This window comes from Panthera pardus, unplaced genomic scaffold (genome assembly GCF_024362965.1).
Source record: "Panthera pardus isolate Hobbes unplaced genomic scaffold, ASM2436296v1 HiC_scaffold_16, whole genome shotgun sequence".
NCBI lineage: Eukaryota > Metazoa > Chordata > Mammalia > Carnivora > Felidae > Panthera > Panthera pardus.
The window spans coordinates 157379792-157398941 of record NW_026526721.1 but is presented as its reverse complement, the minus strand read 5'-3'; the positions used below and the strand labels follow the sequence as shown (position 1 = coordinate 157398941).

The following is a 19150-nucleotide window of genomic DNA, read 5'->3' as shown; positions in this document are numbered from 1 at the left end:
TTACAACCATGTCCACAACCTCCTTCCACCTGCCTCTGGGTTCCAAGCTCAGAGCCATGCCACCCATATTCTTCCTATAAATGCAGATGGAACTAAAGAAATAGGATAGAGGGCTGCAGTGAAAAGACCAAACACACAAGCAGCAACCTCTTTGACCCCAACCATAGAAACTTCTTACTTGACACATCTCCAGAGGCAAGGGAAACAAAAGCAAACATGAACTATTGGGACCTCATCAAGATAAAAAGCTTCTGCACAATGAAGCAAACAATCAGCAAAACTAAAAGGCAGACTGCAGAAATGGGAGAAGACATTTGCCAATGGCATATCTGATAAAGAGAGTGGAGGGTAGGCGCTCACAGGGTTGCTGAGGACTGGTCAGCCGGCTCACAGGCAGCTGAGCACTGCGCTGGCGCCAGGGAGAAGGCGAGACGTTGGCCCTCCCAGCTTCCTAGAGCGGCCGCCGAGAGGCGGGGCGGCGACGCGCCTGCGCGACCTGGGCCGACGGAGAGCTGGTCTCTGAGCGACGGGTTCTGGGCGGGTGGTGTGGCTGGAGGACTGGCTGTCCGGGGACCTGGGGAGGTGAGCCGCCGGGCGGGGCGCGGGGGCGGCGGAGGCGGCGGGGGGGTGGCGACCGGCAGTGAGGGTGCACGGCTCGGGAGGGCGGCGGGGACGCTCGGCCCCGCCCGGGGGTGAGACTCAGGGGTCGGGGGTGCTGGCTGAGGCCCGGCCTGGAGGCGGCGCCCGGGGCGGGCGGTCTGGCCGGGCGGGGATCCGGTCCCCGCTGCGGTGAGGAGTGTAGCTGGAAGCGCTTTGCAGCCCCGGGCAGAGAGTTGGGAGTAATGGCTTCTGTGCTTTATCCTTTCTCCCAATTATGCAAACAAAGCGTACTCATTAGGGACAATTAGATGACGCGGGTGGGAGCCAGAAAAGTGAGAATAACCGCAGTCTGCAAATAGTTTCGTCTGGATGCTTCCTGACATTTTAAAATTTGCTCACAATGATGCACATTCATACACGGGTGCATGTGCATTTCGAAATGGGATCGTACTGTGGCCTTTAAAAACTTAGTATTATTGGGATGCAAAAGTACTGTGCTAAAATTTACATAATACTTACCAGAGGGTACAATAAAATCGACCACTTTAACCATTTTCAAGTGTGGCAAAATTGAGCGGCATTAAGTACATTCATACCCTTGCGTTTTGAAAATTATGATACCTTCAACCGGCGGAATGCATTTGTTCACATAGCGGTCAAAATTGGTGCTAGCGTTAGTTAGGACGCCACCGAGACATAATTTCTGGGAGGATAATTAAAAGGAAACGTTTTCGTTGCAGTTTATTTTCCGTAGTTAGTACACACTACACAAAGCTGTAATGCTCACAAAGTGACGCTTGTGCAGGAAAATAGCAGAATCTTGTGTATTAGGGTGATTGCCTCTTTTCAAAATGAAAGTGTAGCATATAAAAGGGAGTTTTAATTTTTTTCAATATACATTTTTAAAGATTTTATTTTTAACAAAAAGGGTTTTTTAAAGATAAGGGACAGCTCTTAAAACCACCGTACTGTCTCTGACTTGCATAGGCCTAAGAAGTCAGAGAATGGTCCTGGGGCGCCTGGGTGGCGCAGTCGGTTAAGCGTCCGACTTCAGCCAGGTCACGATCTCGCGGTCCGTGAGTTGGAGCCCCGCGACGATCTCGCGGTCCATGAGTTCGAGCCCCGCGTCAGGCTCTGGGCTGATGGCTCGGAGCCTGGAGCCTGTTTCCGATTCTGTGTCTCCCTCTCTCTCTGACCCTCCCCCGTTCATGCTCTGTCTCTCTCTGTCCCAAAAATAAAAAAAAAAAAAAAAAAAACGTTGAAAAAAAAAAGAAGTCAGAGAATGGTCGGTCCCCTTCTAAGTTACAAGTGGTGGCCAGGAAAGAACACCACCCTGTTTCGAGCTGTATGTAGTGCAGAAGTGAAAACGCATTAGTATTAGTACATTATTTGCAAGGAAATGTCAGTGAGTGGTTTTAGTCATAATTTGATGAAGGGATTTCGGAGAACTTGCATCCGCTTACACGTGTGTGTATGTGTGTGTGTGTGTGTGTGTGTTGAGGGTCTGATGAATGGGGGTGCTCTTACCTGTCGTGTTAATGCTGAAGAAAGGCAGACAAATTTTGGTTAAAAATGTAGTCCTTACTGTAGGTCGAAATGACGGGAATGTTTTGAAGGTAAACCCTCAGTATATACTTAGAAAGGAAACTGACAACAGCATCACAAATACTAAGTCTGCCACTTGAAGTTTTCTGAGGCTCCTCGTGTCCAGGCTGTATCAGTGCAAGGGCATTCGGTGATGTCGGAGAGTTGCTTGGGAGTAGAAATACATAACGTATAGTAACCATAACTTACCTTATTTGTCAGTCTTCGGGATTGTTGTATCAGAAACGCTCTGAAAGAACTCCCCAGGTGAATCATGAGATGCTCTACAAGATTGGATTTTTGAGCTTAAACTTCTGCCTGATCTTACACCTCTTACCCTCCTTCCTTGTTTTATTACAGTGTGTCGGACCAGACATGCCTATCCAACATGCCATGTGTTTTCTTCATTTTCTGTCTTCCTGTAAGCTCTGCAAGGTGGTGGTGTTTTTTGTTTATTTGTTTTGGTTTCTTGTGGTGTTTTGTTTTTGGTATCCTTATTCGATATGTAGTCCTTAGTGCCTGGGGCATAGCTGGTACCCAGTAAATACTGTTAATAAAAGAATGAATCTAAATTGGAGATAAGAATAACAATATTTAATATCTTTGATTGCCACGGTTTTGTTTTTTTTTAAACCTAAGATAGAAATACATCAGAAAAAAGTGATAACAGTTCTCCCATTCCGAGACCTTTTTCTTGAGGCGCCTGGGTGGCCTAAATGGTTAAGCGTCCAACTTTGGCTCAGGTCACGATCACAAGGTCCGTGAGTTCGAGCCCCGTGTCAGGCTCTGTGCTGACATCTCAGAGCCTGGAGCCTGCTTCCGATTCTGTGTCTCCCTCTCTCTCTCTCTGCCCCCCTCTCAAAAATAAGTATATATTTAAAAAAAAAAACAAAAAAAAAAAACCAAACCCTTTTTCTTTTGAATAGTTGTGGACTTAGAGAGGGTTGCAGAAACCGTACCGAGTTCCCTTATATTCTTTGGTCAGTTTGCGTAGAGTTAATATCTTGCATAACCATAGTACAAGTCCTCAAACTTCAGAAATTTACAGTGTACGATGCTATTCATTAAACTGCTGACTTTACTTACAGAGTCCAGCAGTTTCTCACTAATGACCTTTTTCTGTTCCAGGATCCCATCTAGAATCCCTCATTCCACCATTCCATGTAGTTGCCCTGTCTTCTTGTTTTCCTTCAATATGTGACAGGCTCTCCATCTTTCCTTGTTTTTCATGACGTTGACACTTTTCAAGTACGTTGTATGGGTATTTTTAGAATGACTCTCACTTTGGTTTTGTCAGATGTTTTTTCCTGCTTCAATTGAGGATGATGTTGCTGTGTGTTACTACTGTCGATACTGATGTTGACCTAGTGGTGTCTTCCATGTGTCACCACTGTAAAGAGTGATTGCTTTCCCTTTGTAACCAGTGATTATTTGGGGGAAGATACTTTGAGACCTTGTGTGGCAATATCCTGCTTTTCTTTACTGTTCACCCACGAGTTAGCCTTCTTGGTGGATCTTATCACTGTAATGGTCTAGTGGTGACTTTGATTTCTGTTATTCCTTCTCCAGATAATAATTGGAGTATTTCCTGAGGAAGAGTTGTGCCTTCTTTCCCTTTGTTTTATTTCTTCAATTATTTGTATCTGTGTGATGTTGGATACATATCCTTGGGGCTATGATGCGGTGCTAACGGTACTTATTTCGTTGATAAATTATTCCAGCTTTGGCCCTTGGGGGCTCTTTGCAGTGGCTCCTGCTTCCCCTTAAAGTGTCCACATCCTTTTTGGTGTCTTTCCCTGACTTTCTGGCCCCATACGTTAATTGTGTTTGTTGTATCTTCCCTTCCCCAGCCCCCGAGACCACCACTTCTCCAAAGACCCCTCGTTCCTTTCTCCATGTTGACGGTTTATTGGAGAATGATACTGAGAAACCAAGTTTTGGGCGCTAGGTTTGAGCTCACTTCTTAACTGATGTACGGGTTCAAGTATACTGTAACACTCTAGGTATGTACTGGAAGCAGTCTTTCTTGTTTCCTTATCAGCGTATAAAATAAAGCATATGTGCCCTCACACTGGTAGGAAAAACACGGGAATAAGAGACTGCTAAATGAGGATTAAAAAAAATTTTTTTTAACATTTATTTATTTTTGAGAGAGAGAGACAGAGTGTGAACTGAGAAGGGGCAGAGGGAGAGAGAGGGAGACAGAGAATCTGAAGCAGGCTCCAGGCTCTGAGCTGTCAGCACAGAGCCCGACGCGGGGCTGAAACGCACCAACTGTGAGATCATGACCCGAGCCGAAGTCCGGCACTTAACCAACCGACTGAGCCACCCACGTGCCCCATAAATGAGGATTTTAAAAGAAAACGAAATACGTCATGTATGAGCTGAAGAAGCAAAATGACAAAAGAGGAAACTGTCCCTGAAAAATGCCCAGATAATTGTTTGGGATTTCCCCTGTTTTTACAAAGCCATTTTCATTGCAGGATTGAGACTGGGCCTAAGGTATGAAGCTCTGGGAGAAGAGGCCCGATCAACTCAGGTTGCCTCCTAGGCCTGGGATGGGTGAAGTTTTATTTCTGTTCTCAAAAGCTGGTTGGGACGTGGAGAAACCCTGAGGCATTAGGAAACCTGAATTTAACTGGGCAGCTTCAGCTCACTGGCCCCCATGTCTTTACTGTGCCCTGGGTCTTTCCAGGTCTTTAGCTTTGTCCGTGTTCATGGTTGCAGAGGCTGGGCCAACCCTTCCTCCCCAGTTGAAGGCCTGGAACCCCTCGCCAGGTTCCTAGGCTTTCGCCCTCATTTTCCTGTCAGCTAGTCTTCTCATCACCTGTGTCCAGATACTTCGCTGGCCTCTTTGGACATTTCTGTAGCAGCTGCTTTAGAACAGGCCTGCTTGGAGGCTTATTTTTGGTGCTAATTGTGCTGTGGATCTCCATTTCCTGAGATAGGTCTTGCCATTTCTATTTCCTGCTGGGTGCCTTCCTTCAGAACATTTGTCCCTGGGCTCAAGTTCATTCTCTTTAGCCTCACTGCCAGATTTCTGGTCACTGTGAGCAGCTTTCTAGTCCTTTCCTACTTGGGTTTCTTGCTCTTCTCCAGTCTATTCTGCAGGTTTGTTGGGGAAAGTCTCTGTCCCTCTTCCTCTGACTTTCAGCTGCCTTCTGAGCAGTTGTTTCTGCTGCTGGGGCTCAGCACGGCTGGAGCCTGTCCCTCTTGCTCGGCTCAGCCTTCATTTGTTGTTGCTGGTCTTCAGCTCTGTCTGTAGGCCTTCAGCCACTTACTTTATCATTTCCCTCCTTTTCCTTTGCTTTTGTTTTCTCCAGTACTTCTTCTTTTTCTCCACTGTTTTTCCACATCAAAGCTTCACTTCTCTGCCAGAACTTCAGCTGACTCCTCAGCATGCATGATCCCTAATGTAGTTCTTGACTGGACTGACTCTTCATGCCCTGAGAACAGGAGTGTAGTTTTTTTGTGTGTTAGCTGGATGGCAGCCTGCTTTCTGGCATGAGCTCTTTCCGTCTGTGGTTAGTCACTCTTTTTTCTCTGTCCTGACAGCATTGGCTGAGTCTGGGAGATAGCGAATAGGTATTGGTTTATAACCAAGTAGGGGATGGCTTCCGAGTGAAGGGAGTGATTTCTTTAAATGTATTTAATGGTCGCAGGAGATGGAGGATGGTTTCAGGGGACGGTGAACATCATTTGTGACTTGGTGCACTCAGTTATGGGACCCTTTACAAGAGGTACCGAGGCCTGCTTTCCATATAATTTACGTACATGTTCCATAGTAGGAGTCCAATTTTACTGTTTTTTGTATGAACTACTAGTTTTCCAGCATCATGTGTTGAAAAGTCTGTTCTTTCCCCTTTCAGTGCTCCAGTGACCTTTCTGAAAAATAAGTAATATTCGATGTATTGGTTAATTTCTGGACTCTTATAATCATCTATGTGTCTATCCCTATGCCAGCATTTCAGCATTCTGATGACTGCTTCTTTGTAATGTAAGTCTTGACATTGGAATTATGAGTCCCTCAACTAATTTGTTCCCAATTTTTTTTGGGGGGGGGATATGCTAGAATTCCTTGGTATTCCATATGAATTTTATTATCAAATTTTCAGTTTCTAAAAGAGGCTCAATCAGAGACCATATTGACACTGCAGATTAATAGGGGGATATTTATTAGATGTGAGTTTATGGAAAAGAGAGAGAGAATAAGAAATGGCTAGAATCATGGACAAACTTGGGAAGTAGAAAGGAAGATGCTCAGAATGTCCATTTTTGATTTTGAATTTGAGGTGATGAGGGACACCCAAAGGAAACGTCCTGTAGGTAACTGGAAACTTCTGATAGGAGTCTAGGAAAGAGCTAGGAACTGCGAGAGCAGCATTAGAGCATTGATAGTCGGTGAGATCTCTGACAGAGCAAAAAGAGATGCTCTGAGGTCTGAGAGCCTCCAGTGTCCATAACGAGAAGGCAAGAGAAGGAAGTGAAACCAGAACGAGGGGCCAGAGATGTGAGAAGAAAAGCAGGCTGGGCTGATGCTAGGGAAGCCATGGGGAGAGAAAGCGGGCAGAAGTACAGCTTCCTTCAGAGAGGTTGAAGCGAGTGAGGGCTGGGAGGAATGGCCAGTTCTCAGTTTGACCAAGGACCCTCTGCACCCTCAGAAAAACGCCTGCCTGGAAGAGGGATGAGAGGCAGTGTGTGGAGCCGCCTGGGTTCTCTTGAATCCACTCACTGGGACACAGACCTTACTGGAGCCAAGGCAGGGCTGTCCTCATAGCTTTCTTTCCTCCGTCAGGTCAGTGTGCTTCCCAGGTGCCTGCCGTTTCCCAAGCTGGGAAGTCAGGAGACCAGGCAGCAGCAACTGTGCTTCGGATGGTCAGGCCCCAGGTGAGCTTGAGTCTGTCTTCCCTGAGTTCCCGTGTGTGGTGCAGGAACAGCTAGCACTCATCTCCGGGCCCTGGCCCTGGCCCATTCTGAAAGTGCTCCTGTGGTTTCCCAGCCTGATCGCACCCTCTGGAACTGGGTCCTGCCTGCTGAGTTCATGAACTCTGTTTCATCCCAGCTTCTCTCCCTCCAGCACCCCTTTGCCCACCAGGGCCCCACCCTGGGCTCTGGGTACCCTGATGTCTCTGCCCTGATGTATTGCCGGGAATATCCCTGAGCAATAGAAGCTTGTCATTCCAGGGTTCTGCAGCGTACGAGTTCCTGTCTGTGGACTATACCGAGAGGAAGTGGAAAGGTCCGGCACTCAGTCAGAGAGCCGTGTACCGGAGCCTCATGCCGGAAAATTATCGCAGAGTGGCCTCATTGGGTAATGATTCTGTTCCCCAGTAACGTAGTCTGCATTCTATACGTTTTCTTTGCTATGTGCTTCTTTTTCAAGTTTTTATTGCAGAAAGCTGCAAACGTAAGACAATGTACAGAGAACAGTGTAATGAACTGTCACGCACCCATCACTCAGCTTTCGAATTATAAGCAGTGTCTTTATTTCATTTTTAATTGAGCTAGGTGGTTTGGTTAGAACTTGTAGTTGTAAGGAATAGGGAACCACTCGTGTTATTGTAAGTCCTGAGTTGTGTTACTTCAGTAAGGCTGAAGGAATGGAAACCCTGATCAAACCTGCCAGCTAGACCATCCTTTGGGAAATGGGGCCCATGGAAACTGGGCCCTGACCCAGAGCAGCACAGGGTCCTCAGCAACAACAGCAAATAATTTTTATGCCAGGGAATGTAGTAGTTGCTCCCTGCTTACCTGTTTTCTCCTTCCACGGCTACCTATTTTCTTCACTCCGAACCTTTTGTCCTCTCGTGGCATCTTCTTGATTAGACTTTCTGTTCCCTCATAATTTTTGCATGCCGTGGCTCCTAATGGCTTGGCTTCTCTCCTTGCCTCATTTCAGCTTAGAGCTCCTACTTGTTTTTATTTTCTTTATTTTGCCCCATTTCCAGTTGCAGATTTACTTAGAGAGGGACTCCAAGGGTGGTTCAGCCATTAAGTATCATCTCTATTTGGGCAAACTTTGCTCCTGGCCACAGCAGAGGCTGATGTGTAAGGTACGGAGAAGCTACCCTTGGGCCTGGTGCCCTGGTCAGTCGTGGTCTGAGATGTAATGAGACCAGTTGTCATGAGGCACAAAGCACGGCTGCCTCAGCTTCCCCTTCAGGAACGACGGAGGCGGGACAGCTTCCTGGAGGGGGATGTTTTGGGGGCAGGTTCTCTGGATGGCAAGTCTAGGACAGTAGCCAAATCTGAAGAGGGTGGGTGGGCTTAGGAGCCAAGGAGCCCGATGTCTATAACTTTCCGTGTGCTAAAATGGCATGATGGGTTGTGGCCCTGCTTAAGATGTGATTAAAAGGAACCAACATTTTTGTGGTTAGCCATGACTGATTGCCTGCTTCTTCCCATCTTTTCTAGATTCCAAAGGAAAGATTGAACTGTTCAGTTTCCTATGATTCCAGATGACCAAGATACCAAAGACATATTTTGAGTCATATTTCAAATTATCGATCCCTTTCTTAATTTTCGTAGGAATGCAGTACTGCCTTCTACCAGTTCAGTGCCCCAGGGACTAGAGGACCCCCACTTTTAGAGCTCTGCTGTCCCCTGCATGCTTTTCTGAACGCATGGCTTCTCTGAATCTTGTCATTGTCCTCACACGTGAGAATCACTTTTTTTGGTCCGTTTGTTTCCTAATTGTGCTTGCCTACACTGTTTCTCATATTTGACTTGAGGTATTTGCCACTCCTTTCTCCCCTCAATATCTTTGCTGAGAACCGTGGAAGCAGACAATGGCATGGTTGGAAAGGATGTTAGAGTTCATCATTTTACTAAGTGACTTCTGTAAGATCACCCGTCTGTACAGTCTGTTCTCTTGCCCTCCAGTTGCTCTTTTTTTTTTTTTCCTTTTAAGTTTATTTATTTATTTTGAGAGGGAGAGAGAACGCAAGTTGGGGAGGGGCAGAGAGAGAGGGAGAGAGCATCCCAAGCAGTCTCTGCTCGGCGTGGAGCCCAACACATGGCTCGATCCCACGACTGCAAGATCACGACCTGAACCGATATCAAGAGTCAGATGCCTAATCCACTGAGCCACTCAGGTGCCCCTGATTGCTCTTTTGAATTGGGTAATTAATTGGAGCAATTAAGAGCTATCAGGACAGAGCTCTGTCCACTCTCCCCCCCCCATCGTCCTTTCCCTCTTCATCTTTCTGTCCATGAAGAAAAACTTGAGCTAGTTCCCACTTTTGTCCTGTTCTTACTGTGTCGCCTCTTACTGTGTCCCCTAATGTGAAGGTTTTTTCAGATACGTAGATCCTGATGATTCTGTTTCCTTAATAGGATGCAAAATGAATAAAAGTTGTTTTCTTCTCTCTTTTGGCAGCAAATGAGGCTAGGATGGAGTGTCCAGATTTGCCTGCAAAGCAGGAAGTTTCTAAAGGACTGGGGTCATCTGATGGGACATCAGGAGGCCTCTGTGGGGTGGTTTCTGGGGAACCAGAGGCAGGAACTGCCTGTGAAGGTGCTTTAGAGAAGCTGGAAGGGCAACCCTCAGATGAGGAAGGGAGCAGACTGGAAAGTGACTTCTTCAAACTAACACACAAGGATAAAGGTAAATCCACAAAAGATGGATGTGATGAATATAAGGATCCAAATCTGTCCTCTAGTGCTACAGAACATCAGAGAGTTCTCAAGGGACAGAAATTTTACCAGTGTGATGAATGTGGTAAAGCTTTTAATTGGAGTTCACATCTCATTGGGCACCAGAGAATCCATACTGGAGAGAAACCCTATGAGTGTAATGAGTGTGGGAAGACTTTCAGGCAGACCTCTCAGCTCATAGTTCATCTCAGAACCCATACAGGGGAAAAACCCTATGAGTGCAGTGAGTGTGGAAAGACTTACCGACACAGCTCCCATCTTATTCAACACCAGAGACTCCATAATGGTGAGAAGCCATATAAATGCAATGATTGTGGAAAAGCTTTCAACGAGAGTTCCAAGCTCTTTGACCATCAAAGAACCCATACTGGAGAGAAACCTTATGAATGCACTGAGTGTGGGGCTGCCTTTAGTCGGAGTAAAAATCTTGTTCGACATCAGGTACTTCACACTGGTAAGAAACCTCACAAGTGTAGTGAATGTGGGAAAGCTTTCTGTTCTAATAGAAATCTTACTGATCATCAGAGAATCCATACTGGCGAAAAGCCTTACGAGTGTAATGAATGTGGCAAGGCCTTCAGTCGGAGTAAATGTCTTATTCGACATCAGAGTCTCCACAGTGGGGAAAAACCGTACAAATGCAGTGAGTGTGGGAAAGCCTTTAGTCAGATCTCTCAACTTGTTGACCATGAGCGAATTCATACTGGAGAAAAACCTTTTGAATGTAATGAATGTGGTAAGGCATTCAGTCTCAGTAAATGTCTTATTCGACATCAGAGACTCCACACAGGTGAAAAGCCCTATAAATGCAACGAGTGTGGAAAATCCTTCAATCAGAACTCATACCTCATTATACACCAGAGAATTCACACTGGTGAGAAGCCTTATGAATGTAATGAGTGTGGAAAGGTCTTTAGTCATAATTCTAGCCTTATGGTTCATCAAAGAACCCATACTGGGGAGAAACCCTATAAATGCAATGATTGTGGGAAAGCTTTTAGTGACAGCTCACAGCTCACTGTGCATCAGAGAGTTCACACTGGAGAGAAGCCCTATGAGTGTATTGAGTGTGGGAAAGCCTTTAGTCAGCGTTCCACTTTCAATCACCACCAGCGAACTCACACTGGAGAGAAGCACTCAGTTCTGGCTCGCTCAGTTAGTTAAGACATTCTCCAAAACTAAGCCAGAAACTTGAGTTAAATTCATTGTTTTTGTAAGAAAGATGCTCACCCTGATCTCTTGGTATCACTGATGAACAGCCATTCCCTACATTCTGCTGGGTCATAAAGTTGGGAGAGTCACAGTGCCATCATTCCCCACTATCAGGGAAGTAAGAACGACAGATTTCAGGTAGTTGTAGGTTTCCTTCCTTCTCTCTCTCCAAAAATATAGCTCTGGTTTTTGAATCCCATAGTCAGATTGTGTGCTTGTCAAAGACAGTGATTACATGCTTCTTTTCTATTGCAGCTAATTCATTTCACATTTACATAAAGTTACTCTCCAGTGCTCTGATACTTACCTATCTTGGACATGGCCTTTTCAAAAGTTCTGTTGTGATCTAGATCCTCATCACTTGCATTCCCTACCTAGAAAAGCTCTTCTTATTTGTTAATGTTGGCCTCTCAGACCCTTTAAGATCCAGCTCATCTCAGAAAGACTTTCTTCTTGAAATGCTTTTCCTTCCTCCTAAACTTCTGTTGATTTGACCTCATGCTTCAACTTACTTTGTGCTGTAATTTGCAATTGTTATTAAATTGTCTTGACAACTATTCTCAATGCATATGTGTATAGTTTCATACCAATTTAATGTAGGCTGTTTGGGGTCGGGTATGAGATCTTTGTCTTTTAGCACATAGACATTTCTCATATACTAGTTGTTTAATAAATAAGTTTTAAAAATTCATCTCTCCAGCCCTTTTTAACTGAGCATGAACTCCCCTTCCACCACTGGACCAAAGACTTAAAGATGAATATCATAGGATACCACATACAAAAGCCTCATTCATATTTTCTGAGTATACCTCTGGAAGTCTTCCTGCTATTACCTCAGCCTCAAAGAGCTATTGATTTGTGCTAGAGCATCCCTCTGTTTGTCCTTGTGTATACGTGTTGTCCAGGTGATGGAGTCAGCATTCATTTCCCCTGATAACATACTTTTCCCTGTTTTCTGTGATTGGAATTCACAGTGACTCTGATATCCCTATCAGGTAGTTCTCTCTACCTGCAACTGCCATCTAATTTCAAGGTGAGAGGAGTACACTTAACTATTGTAATTATCTTCTGGGTCATCTCTAATTCCCTATAAGGATAAGAAACAGTAAGACTTTTTAGAGTCTTACGGTCATATATGAGACATTAGCTTGAGCATCTTCTCCCAGTCTCGCAGGAAGGCCCCAGTGCTGGGGAGCTGTTGCCTCTGGTGTCCAACCCTTTCCTCTTAGGGCAGTAGGATTAATAATGTGGTATAGGAGGAGGAGGAGGAGGTTAGAAGGGCAATATTAGATAGGTAGCCTGGAGGGGAGAGATTTTTGTGAGCTGTGATTTCTGTCAGACAATGGAGAAGAAAGGAAAGAGAATTGAGTCTCAAGAAAATACAAAATACATGTCATTTGGGGGGAGGCATCTCAGAAAAAAGTCAAAAGAATATTTATTGGAGAGGTCTATAAAAACTGCTGAACCAAAGACACAATTAGAAATTTCCCATCTGTAACTTTTAAATTAGATTTTTGTTTTAAGATGTCTTTGTGGTGTTTATTTCCATTTTCCTTTATAAAATCTGCAGATAGGACTTTCTTAAAAGTGTTTTATCTTAGGAGTGCCCAGATGCTGGGAAGGAACCTGACTCTGTAATAGCACATGGGCCCATCCTTCCTCTGTGATTTGCCCATCACTGGTCATGTCTTCAGTAAAAAACCCTGACTATTGGATGCTGTAACTGTTTGTTGTGTGCTCATCTTGTTATCATCATGAGTCTCTCTGGAGGGGGAAATCCAGCACTATTCATATTACTCCCCACTACCAATCTGGTATAGGTGTTCAGTAGGAATGAATGTCCTTACCTCCTGGAAAAGTACTCAGGCTCTTGCATGGAGGAAGATGGGCTATATATGAAAGCCATACCTCAATTTCTTTTGGTATTGCTAGTATTAAAAAAAATTACTGAGTTTTAAAAATGTTATTTGGATCCAATTGCTTTGCTAAACTATTTTTAGTTTTAATAGTTTTTTTGTTTCATTTCCTAGCTTTTGTAAGTATACAATAAATAATGGTTAGTGTTCTCTTAATTTCCAATCTGTATGTCACTTAAGTTGTGTGTTAGCAAAAATTTTAAAAATAAAAAAAAAAGTTTTTTCATGTTTATTTATTTTTGAGAGAGAAAGAGAGACAAAGTGTGAGCAGGGGAGAGGCAGAGCGAGAGGAAGACACAGAATCTGAAGCAGGCTCCAGGCTCCAAGCTGTGAGTACAGAGCCTGACGTGAGGCCTGAACTCCTGAATTGCAAGATCATGACCTGAGATGAAGTTGGATGCTTAACCTACTGAGCCACCCAGGTGCCCCCCCCCCCCCCACCAAATTTTTGAATAGTGGTCAACGGACATTCCATGTCTTGTTTGTAACTTTCAGGGGAAATGTTTTGGCATTTTGAAATTGCATACAGTGTTCACTCTTGTTGGTTGCTGCTAAATATTCTTGTGTTTAGGAAGTTGTTTCCCATTGTTTTTAGAAGAAGTAATACAGTATAGTGGTTAAGAGCACAGACTTTGTACCTTGCACCCTTGTTCAAGTCTTGGCTCCACCAGTTTCTTAGGTGTGTGGCACTGGGCAAGTTACTTAGCTTCTTTGTATCTCAGTTCTTTGATCTGTAAAAGGGAGCTGCCTCATAAGGTTGTGAGGATAAAATTAGTTCATAAGTGTAAGACACTTAAAATGGTACTTGACACTATAATAATGGTACCCACTGTAATAATTACAATACTTAGAGTTTTTATTAGGTTGGTTGGTAAGTTTTCTATTTTTCAGGTTTTTTTTTTTTTTTTGCATTCTAAAAATCACATTTATTGAGTCATAAAATAGGTGTACAAACTACATCTATTTAAAGTATACCATTGAGTGAGTTTTGATAGGAAACTCCATGCAGGAATCCATCTCCACAATTGAAATACAGAACATTTGCATCGTCCCCAAAAGAGACCTCCTATAGCCCATTCCTATTCTGGCTAAGGCCCCAGGTAACTACTGATCTGCTTTTTGTTACTGTAGATTTGTTTACCTTTTTAGAGTTTTATAAAAATGGGTATATCTCTATTAATGAAAGCCAGGGAAGGTGCTTGGCATGTTCCAGGGTTCCCCACCTAAGCTCCTCTGTGAAGGTCTGGGGGAATGGGTATGACTAGGGTCACCAGAACGTTGTAGGCTGTTGGAATTCTTGAGAGGAGTTTGTTAAGAGGGTCTGGGTAGTACTGGTGCCTTAAGGTGGAAAGAATTAGCAAATTGAAGTAAATCTAGGAAGATAGGATATCTAGTAATGATAACTGAATCATATCTATCTGCCTACATAATTTCTGAAACATAAACAGGCAAAGACATAATTGGGCCATCATCATATGATATTGATACAGTAATTAGGGAGCTTAGGAAGATGGCAGAGTAGAAAGACCCTGAACTCACCACATCCCGCATTCTGAGCTAGATACCATCCACATCCAAGTCAGTAAACCAGAGAGTGATCCAAAGACTGTCAGAACAAACTCCACAAGTAAATATAGAGAAGTTGCATCTGAAAGGTTAGAATGGTCAGAAAGGCAGAAAGAGGCTGCCTGCAGGAGGGAGGGAGCTGCATACACAAAAAGGATGAGGAACTGGCCCTTTAACCAGGGAACTCACATGGGGAAGACATCCCCATAGCATTTGGCTTTAAAAATTAGATGGGCTGAATTCTGTGAGTTTTTAAAACCAGTGAGTCTGGGAACGTGGAGCTTTGGAGGTCAGCTGATGAAGCACTAGGCAAGCCAGGAGGGCAAGTGATAGCTGGGTTGCTGCCCTTAGTGGCCTGCATGGAAAGGGACATAAAAACGGCAGTTTGTGCAACACCATGAGCAAACAGGAGATGAATCTGTTCATACTGATTTTGGAGTCTGTTGGGGGACCTTGAAAACAGAGTTTTCAAGTTTGAAAACAGAGTTGGCAGTCCCATTTTCTTCCCATACCCACCAGTAGAAGCACAGAAATACATGGGGGAGGCAGAGTAGCATAGCCACTTGCTACCTAACCTGTTAGCAGTGCACTGGGCCCCGGGAAATTTTTGTTAAAGCTGTGTGGGTGCCCAGCTGCTAGGTACACAGCTGCCACCACATGTCACACATATCTGCCATGCTTTGCCCAGCTGTGTGCCCCCAGCCACCCTCATGTGTCTCACCCAGCTGCACGCTGGCCACAATTGTGTGCTGTGCCTGTGTGGCTGGCCATGTGCCCCCAGGCCAGGCACCACCAGACACCATTTTACACCACACCCAGTTGCATACCCCTGCTGCAGTTGCCTACCTTGCCCAGCCACCAGGTACACAGTTCTAGCCTAGCCCAGACACTGTGCCAGGGCCAGCTGCCACATCGCACCCAGCTGTGCATCCCCAGTCACAGCAGTGCTTCAGGGGATCCTGCATAGGACTAGTGGCCTACCGCAAATTTTGCTAACACCATTTGCCCCCCTTCCAAGGTTCCCAGCAGGCACACCTCCCACCCCCACTGAGTTCACCTGCCTGAGTACCATTAATACCACAGCAAGCACACCCCACAACAGGCAGAGTCAGTGCAGACAACTGCACTGAAAGGAAAAGTGATTTAGACACAGCAGCAGAGCATAAGCAACACACATAGGATATTCTCCTGAAGTGCCAGGTTCCGGTGAACAGGGGAGACTGCACTCCAGGGCACTCTGGGAACTCTCTTTCATAAAGTCACTACTCTCAAGAACAGAAGATACAGTTGACTTAACACAGAGAAACACACAGAGCGGCAGACAAATTGAGGAGACCGAGAAATTTATGCCAAATGAAAGAACAGGACAAGGCCAAAACCAGAGATCCAGGCAAAACAGATATAAGTAACATGTCTAATAGGAAATTTTAAAAAGTGATTGTAAAGATACTCATTAGACTTGAGAAAAGAGTGGAAGACATGAGTGAGACCATTAAGATAGGAATAAGGAATAACAGTAGAGTCTACGGCTATACCACCCTGAACGCGCCCGATCTCGTCTGATCTCGGAAGCTAAGCAGGGTCGGGCCTGGTTAGTACTTGGATGGGAGGAATAACAGTAGAGATAAGGGCATAATGAGTGAAATGAGAAACACACTTGATAGAATGAACAACAGGATGAAAGAAGCAGAGGAACAAATTAGTGACCTGGACAACAGAGTAATGGACAGGAATCATGCTGAACAAAAGAGAGAAAAGAATTGTGCAAAACAAGAATAGATTTAGAGAACTCTGACTCCATCAAGTGCAATAACATTCATATTATAGGAATCCCAGAAGAACAAAGTGTCACAAAAAGCTTATTTGGAGAAATGATAGCTGAAAACTTCCCTAATCTGGGGAAGAAAACAGATATCCAGACCAGGACACACAAAGAATGCCTAACAGAATCAACAAAAGAAGACTAAAACATGTTATAATTAACTTTACAAAATACAGTAATACAGAAAAAAAAAATGATAAAAGCAGCAAGACAACAGAAGGGAAAACCCATAAGGCTGACAGGAGATTTTTCAACAGAAATTCTGCAAGTCAGAAAGTGGCATGATAAATTCAAAGTACTGAATGAGAAAAATCTGTAGCCAAGAATACTCTATCCAGTAAGGTCATCATTCATAGTAGAAGGAGGGATAAAGAGTTTCCCAGACAAACAAAACTAAATGAATTTGTGACCACTAAACCAGCTTGCAAGAATTATTAAGAGAGACTCGTTGAATGGAAAGGAGAGACCAAATGTGACAGTATAGAGGTAAGAAACAAATGCAGTAAAAATGAATACTTCTGTAAAATATCAGTCAAGGAACTCATAAAGAAAAGGATATAAAATATAACAACATGTACTTACAATGTGGAGAGGAGAGGAGAAAAAAATGGGTTCAAACTTAAACAATCATCAAGTAAATATAGATTATTAAATGTAGAAGAGATTATGTACAAACCTAATGGTAACGATATATGAAAAGCCAATAATATATATGCAGAGAATAAAGAGAGAGAAGTTCACATATATTACTGAATAAAATCAGCAAAACATGAAAGAGATAATCAGAGAAAATCTTCAGAAACAGCCAGAAAACAAGTAATAAAATGGCAAGATATACTTATCTATCAATAATAAATTTGAATATAAATGGACAAAACATTACAATAAAAAGATGTGACAGAATGGATTAAAAAAATACACCTATCTATATGCTGCCTACAAGAGACTCATTTTATTTAAATTTTAGTTAAAAAAAAATTTTAGTTAAGATACAGTGCAATATTGGTTTCAGGAGTAGAATTTAATGATTCATCACTTATATTCAACACCTAGTGCTCATCCCAACAAGTGCCTCCTTAATACCTATCACCTATCTAGTCCATTACCCACCGTCTTCCCTCCATCAACCCTCATTTTGTTCTCTTTTTTTTTTTTAATGGAGATTTCAGTTTCCTTATTTTTTAAAATTTTATTTATTTTGAGAGAGAGAGAATGAGGGGGTGGAGGAGCAGAAAGAGAGGGGGACAGAGGATTCCAAGTGAGCTCTGTGCTGACAGCAGAGAGCCTGATGCAGGACTTGAACTCATGAACTGTGAGATCATGACCTGAGCCAAAGTCAGAAGCTTAATCAACTGAACCACCCAGGCACTCCTTGTTCTCTATCTTTAAGAGTTTCCTGGGGCGCCTGGGTGGCTCAGTCGGTTAAGCGTCCGACTTTGGCTCGGGTCATGATCTCACAGTTCATGGGTTCGTGCCCCGCGTCAGGCTCTGTTCTGACAGTTCGGAGCCTGGATCCCATTTCGGATTCTGTGTCTTCCTCTCTCTGTCTCTGCCCCTCCCCTGTTCATGCTTTGTCTCTGTCTCAAAAATAAAAAATAAACAGTAAAATAAATATAAAATAAATAGTTTCCTGTGTTCCTTCTCTTTTTTTTCCAACCATTCCCATATGTTTGTCTATTTCATTTCTTAAATTCCACAGAGGACTGAAATCATATGGTATTTGTCTTTCTCTGATTGACTTATTTCACATAGCATAATACATTCTAGCTCCATCACATCATTACAAATGGTGAGATGTCATTCTTTTTGATGGCTGAGTAATATTCCATTATATGTATATATATATATATATATATATATATATATATATATATATATATATATATGCCACATCTTTATCCATTCATCAGTGGATGGACATTTGGGCTCTCTCAATAGTTTGGCTATTGGTGATAGTGCTGCTATAAACATTGGGGTGCATGTACTGCTTCGAATCCATATTGTATTCTTTGGGTAATAGTTTTGTTTCTTGTGTTGTGAATTTTAGCCATTCTGACAGGTATGAGGTGGTAACTCATAGTTTTGATTTGAATTTCCCTGATGATGAGTGATGTTGAGCTATCTGGATTTCTTCTTTGCAAAGTGTCCATACATGTCTTCTGTTCATTTCTTAACTGGGTTGTTGGGTTTTTGGGTGTTGAGTTTGATAAGTTCTTTATAGATTTTGGATAATGGCCCTGTATCAAATATGTCACTTGCAGATGTCTTCTTGCATTCTGTAGACGGCCTTTTAATTTTGTTGATTTTTCTTTGCTGTGCAGAAGGTTTTTTTTTATCTTGATGAGGTGCCAATAGTTCATGTTTGCTTTTGTTTCTCTTGGCTTTGGTGATGTGTCTGATAAGAAATTGCTATGGATGAGCTCAAAGAGATTGCTGCTTGTCCTTCTCAAGGATTTTGATGGTTTTCTGTGTCACATTTAAGTCTTTCATCCATTTTGAATTTATTTTTATGTATGATGTAAGAAAGTGGTCCAGTTTCGTTCTTCCACATGTTGCCATCCAGTTTTCTCAACACCATTTGTTAAAGAGGCTGTCTTTTTTTTCATTGGATATTCTTTCCAGTTTTGTTGATTAGTTGACCATATAGTTGCAGGTCCACGTCTGGGTTTTCTGTTCTGTTCCATTGATCTATGTGTCTGTTTTTGTGCCAATACTATACCGTCTTGATAACTACAACTTTGTAATATTGCTTGAAATCCAGAATTGTGATGCCTCCAGTTTTGTTTTTCTTTTT

At 43.3% G+C, this 19150-nt stretch overlaps 1 protein-coding gene across 3 annotated transcripts; it reads left to right on the top strand.

Annotated features, from left to right (window-relative positions):
• The first annotated feature begins 517 nt into the window (after positions 1-517).
• Positions 518-11743, top strand: LOC109261752 (zinc finger protein with KRAB and SCAN domains 7-like). Of its 3 annotated transcripts, XM_019418523.2 has the most exons (4): positions 518-582; positions 6980-7071; positions 7369-7495; positions 9563-11743. In XM_019418523.2, exons 2-4 carry the CDS (start codon positions 7057-7059, stop codon positions 11002-11004), a joined length of 1584 nt encoding a protein of 527 aa, XP_019274068.1. In that variant the 5' UTR covers positions 518-582; positions 6980-7056; the 3' UTR covers positions 11005-11743. The 3 variants fall into 3 exon arrangements, with proteins under 3 accessions (XP_019274068.1, XP_053760120.1, XP_053760119.1); XM_053904144.1 differs by lacking the exons at positions 518-582; positions 6980-7071 and adding an exon at positions 8599-9278 and having other exon boundaries at positions 7398-7495; XM_053904145.1 differs by lacking the exons at positions 518-582; positions 7369-7495 and having other exon boundaries at positions 6170-7071.
• Positions 11744-19150: the final 7407 nt, after the last annotated feature.

Bases quoted from the DNA above. Each gene is read 5' to 3' on its own strand.
- LOC109261752 (XM_019418523.2), top strand. The intron at 7,496-9,562 runs GTAATGATTCTG...CTCTTTTGGCAG, and splicing joins TCGCAGAGTGGCCTCATTGG to CAAATGAGGCTAGGATGGAG.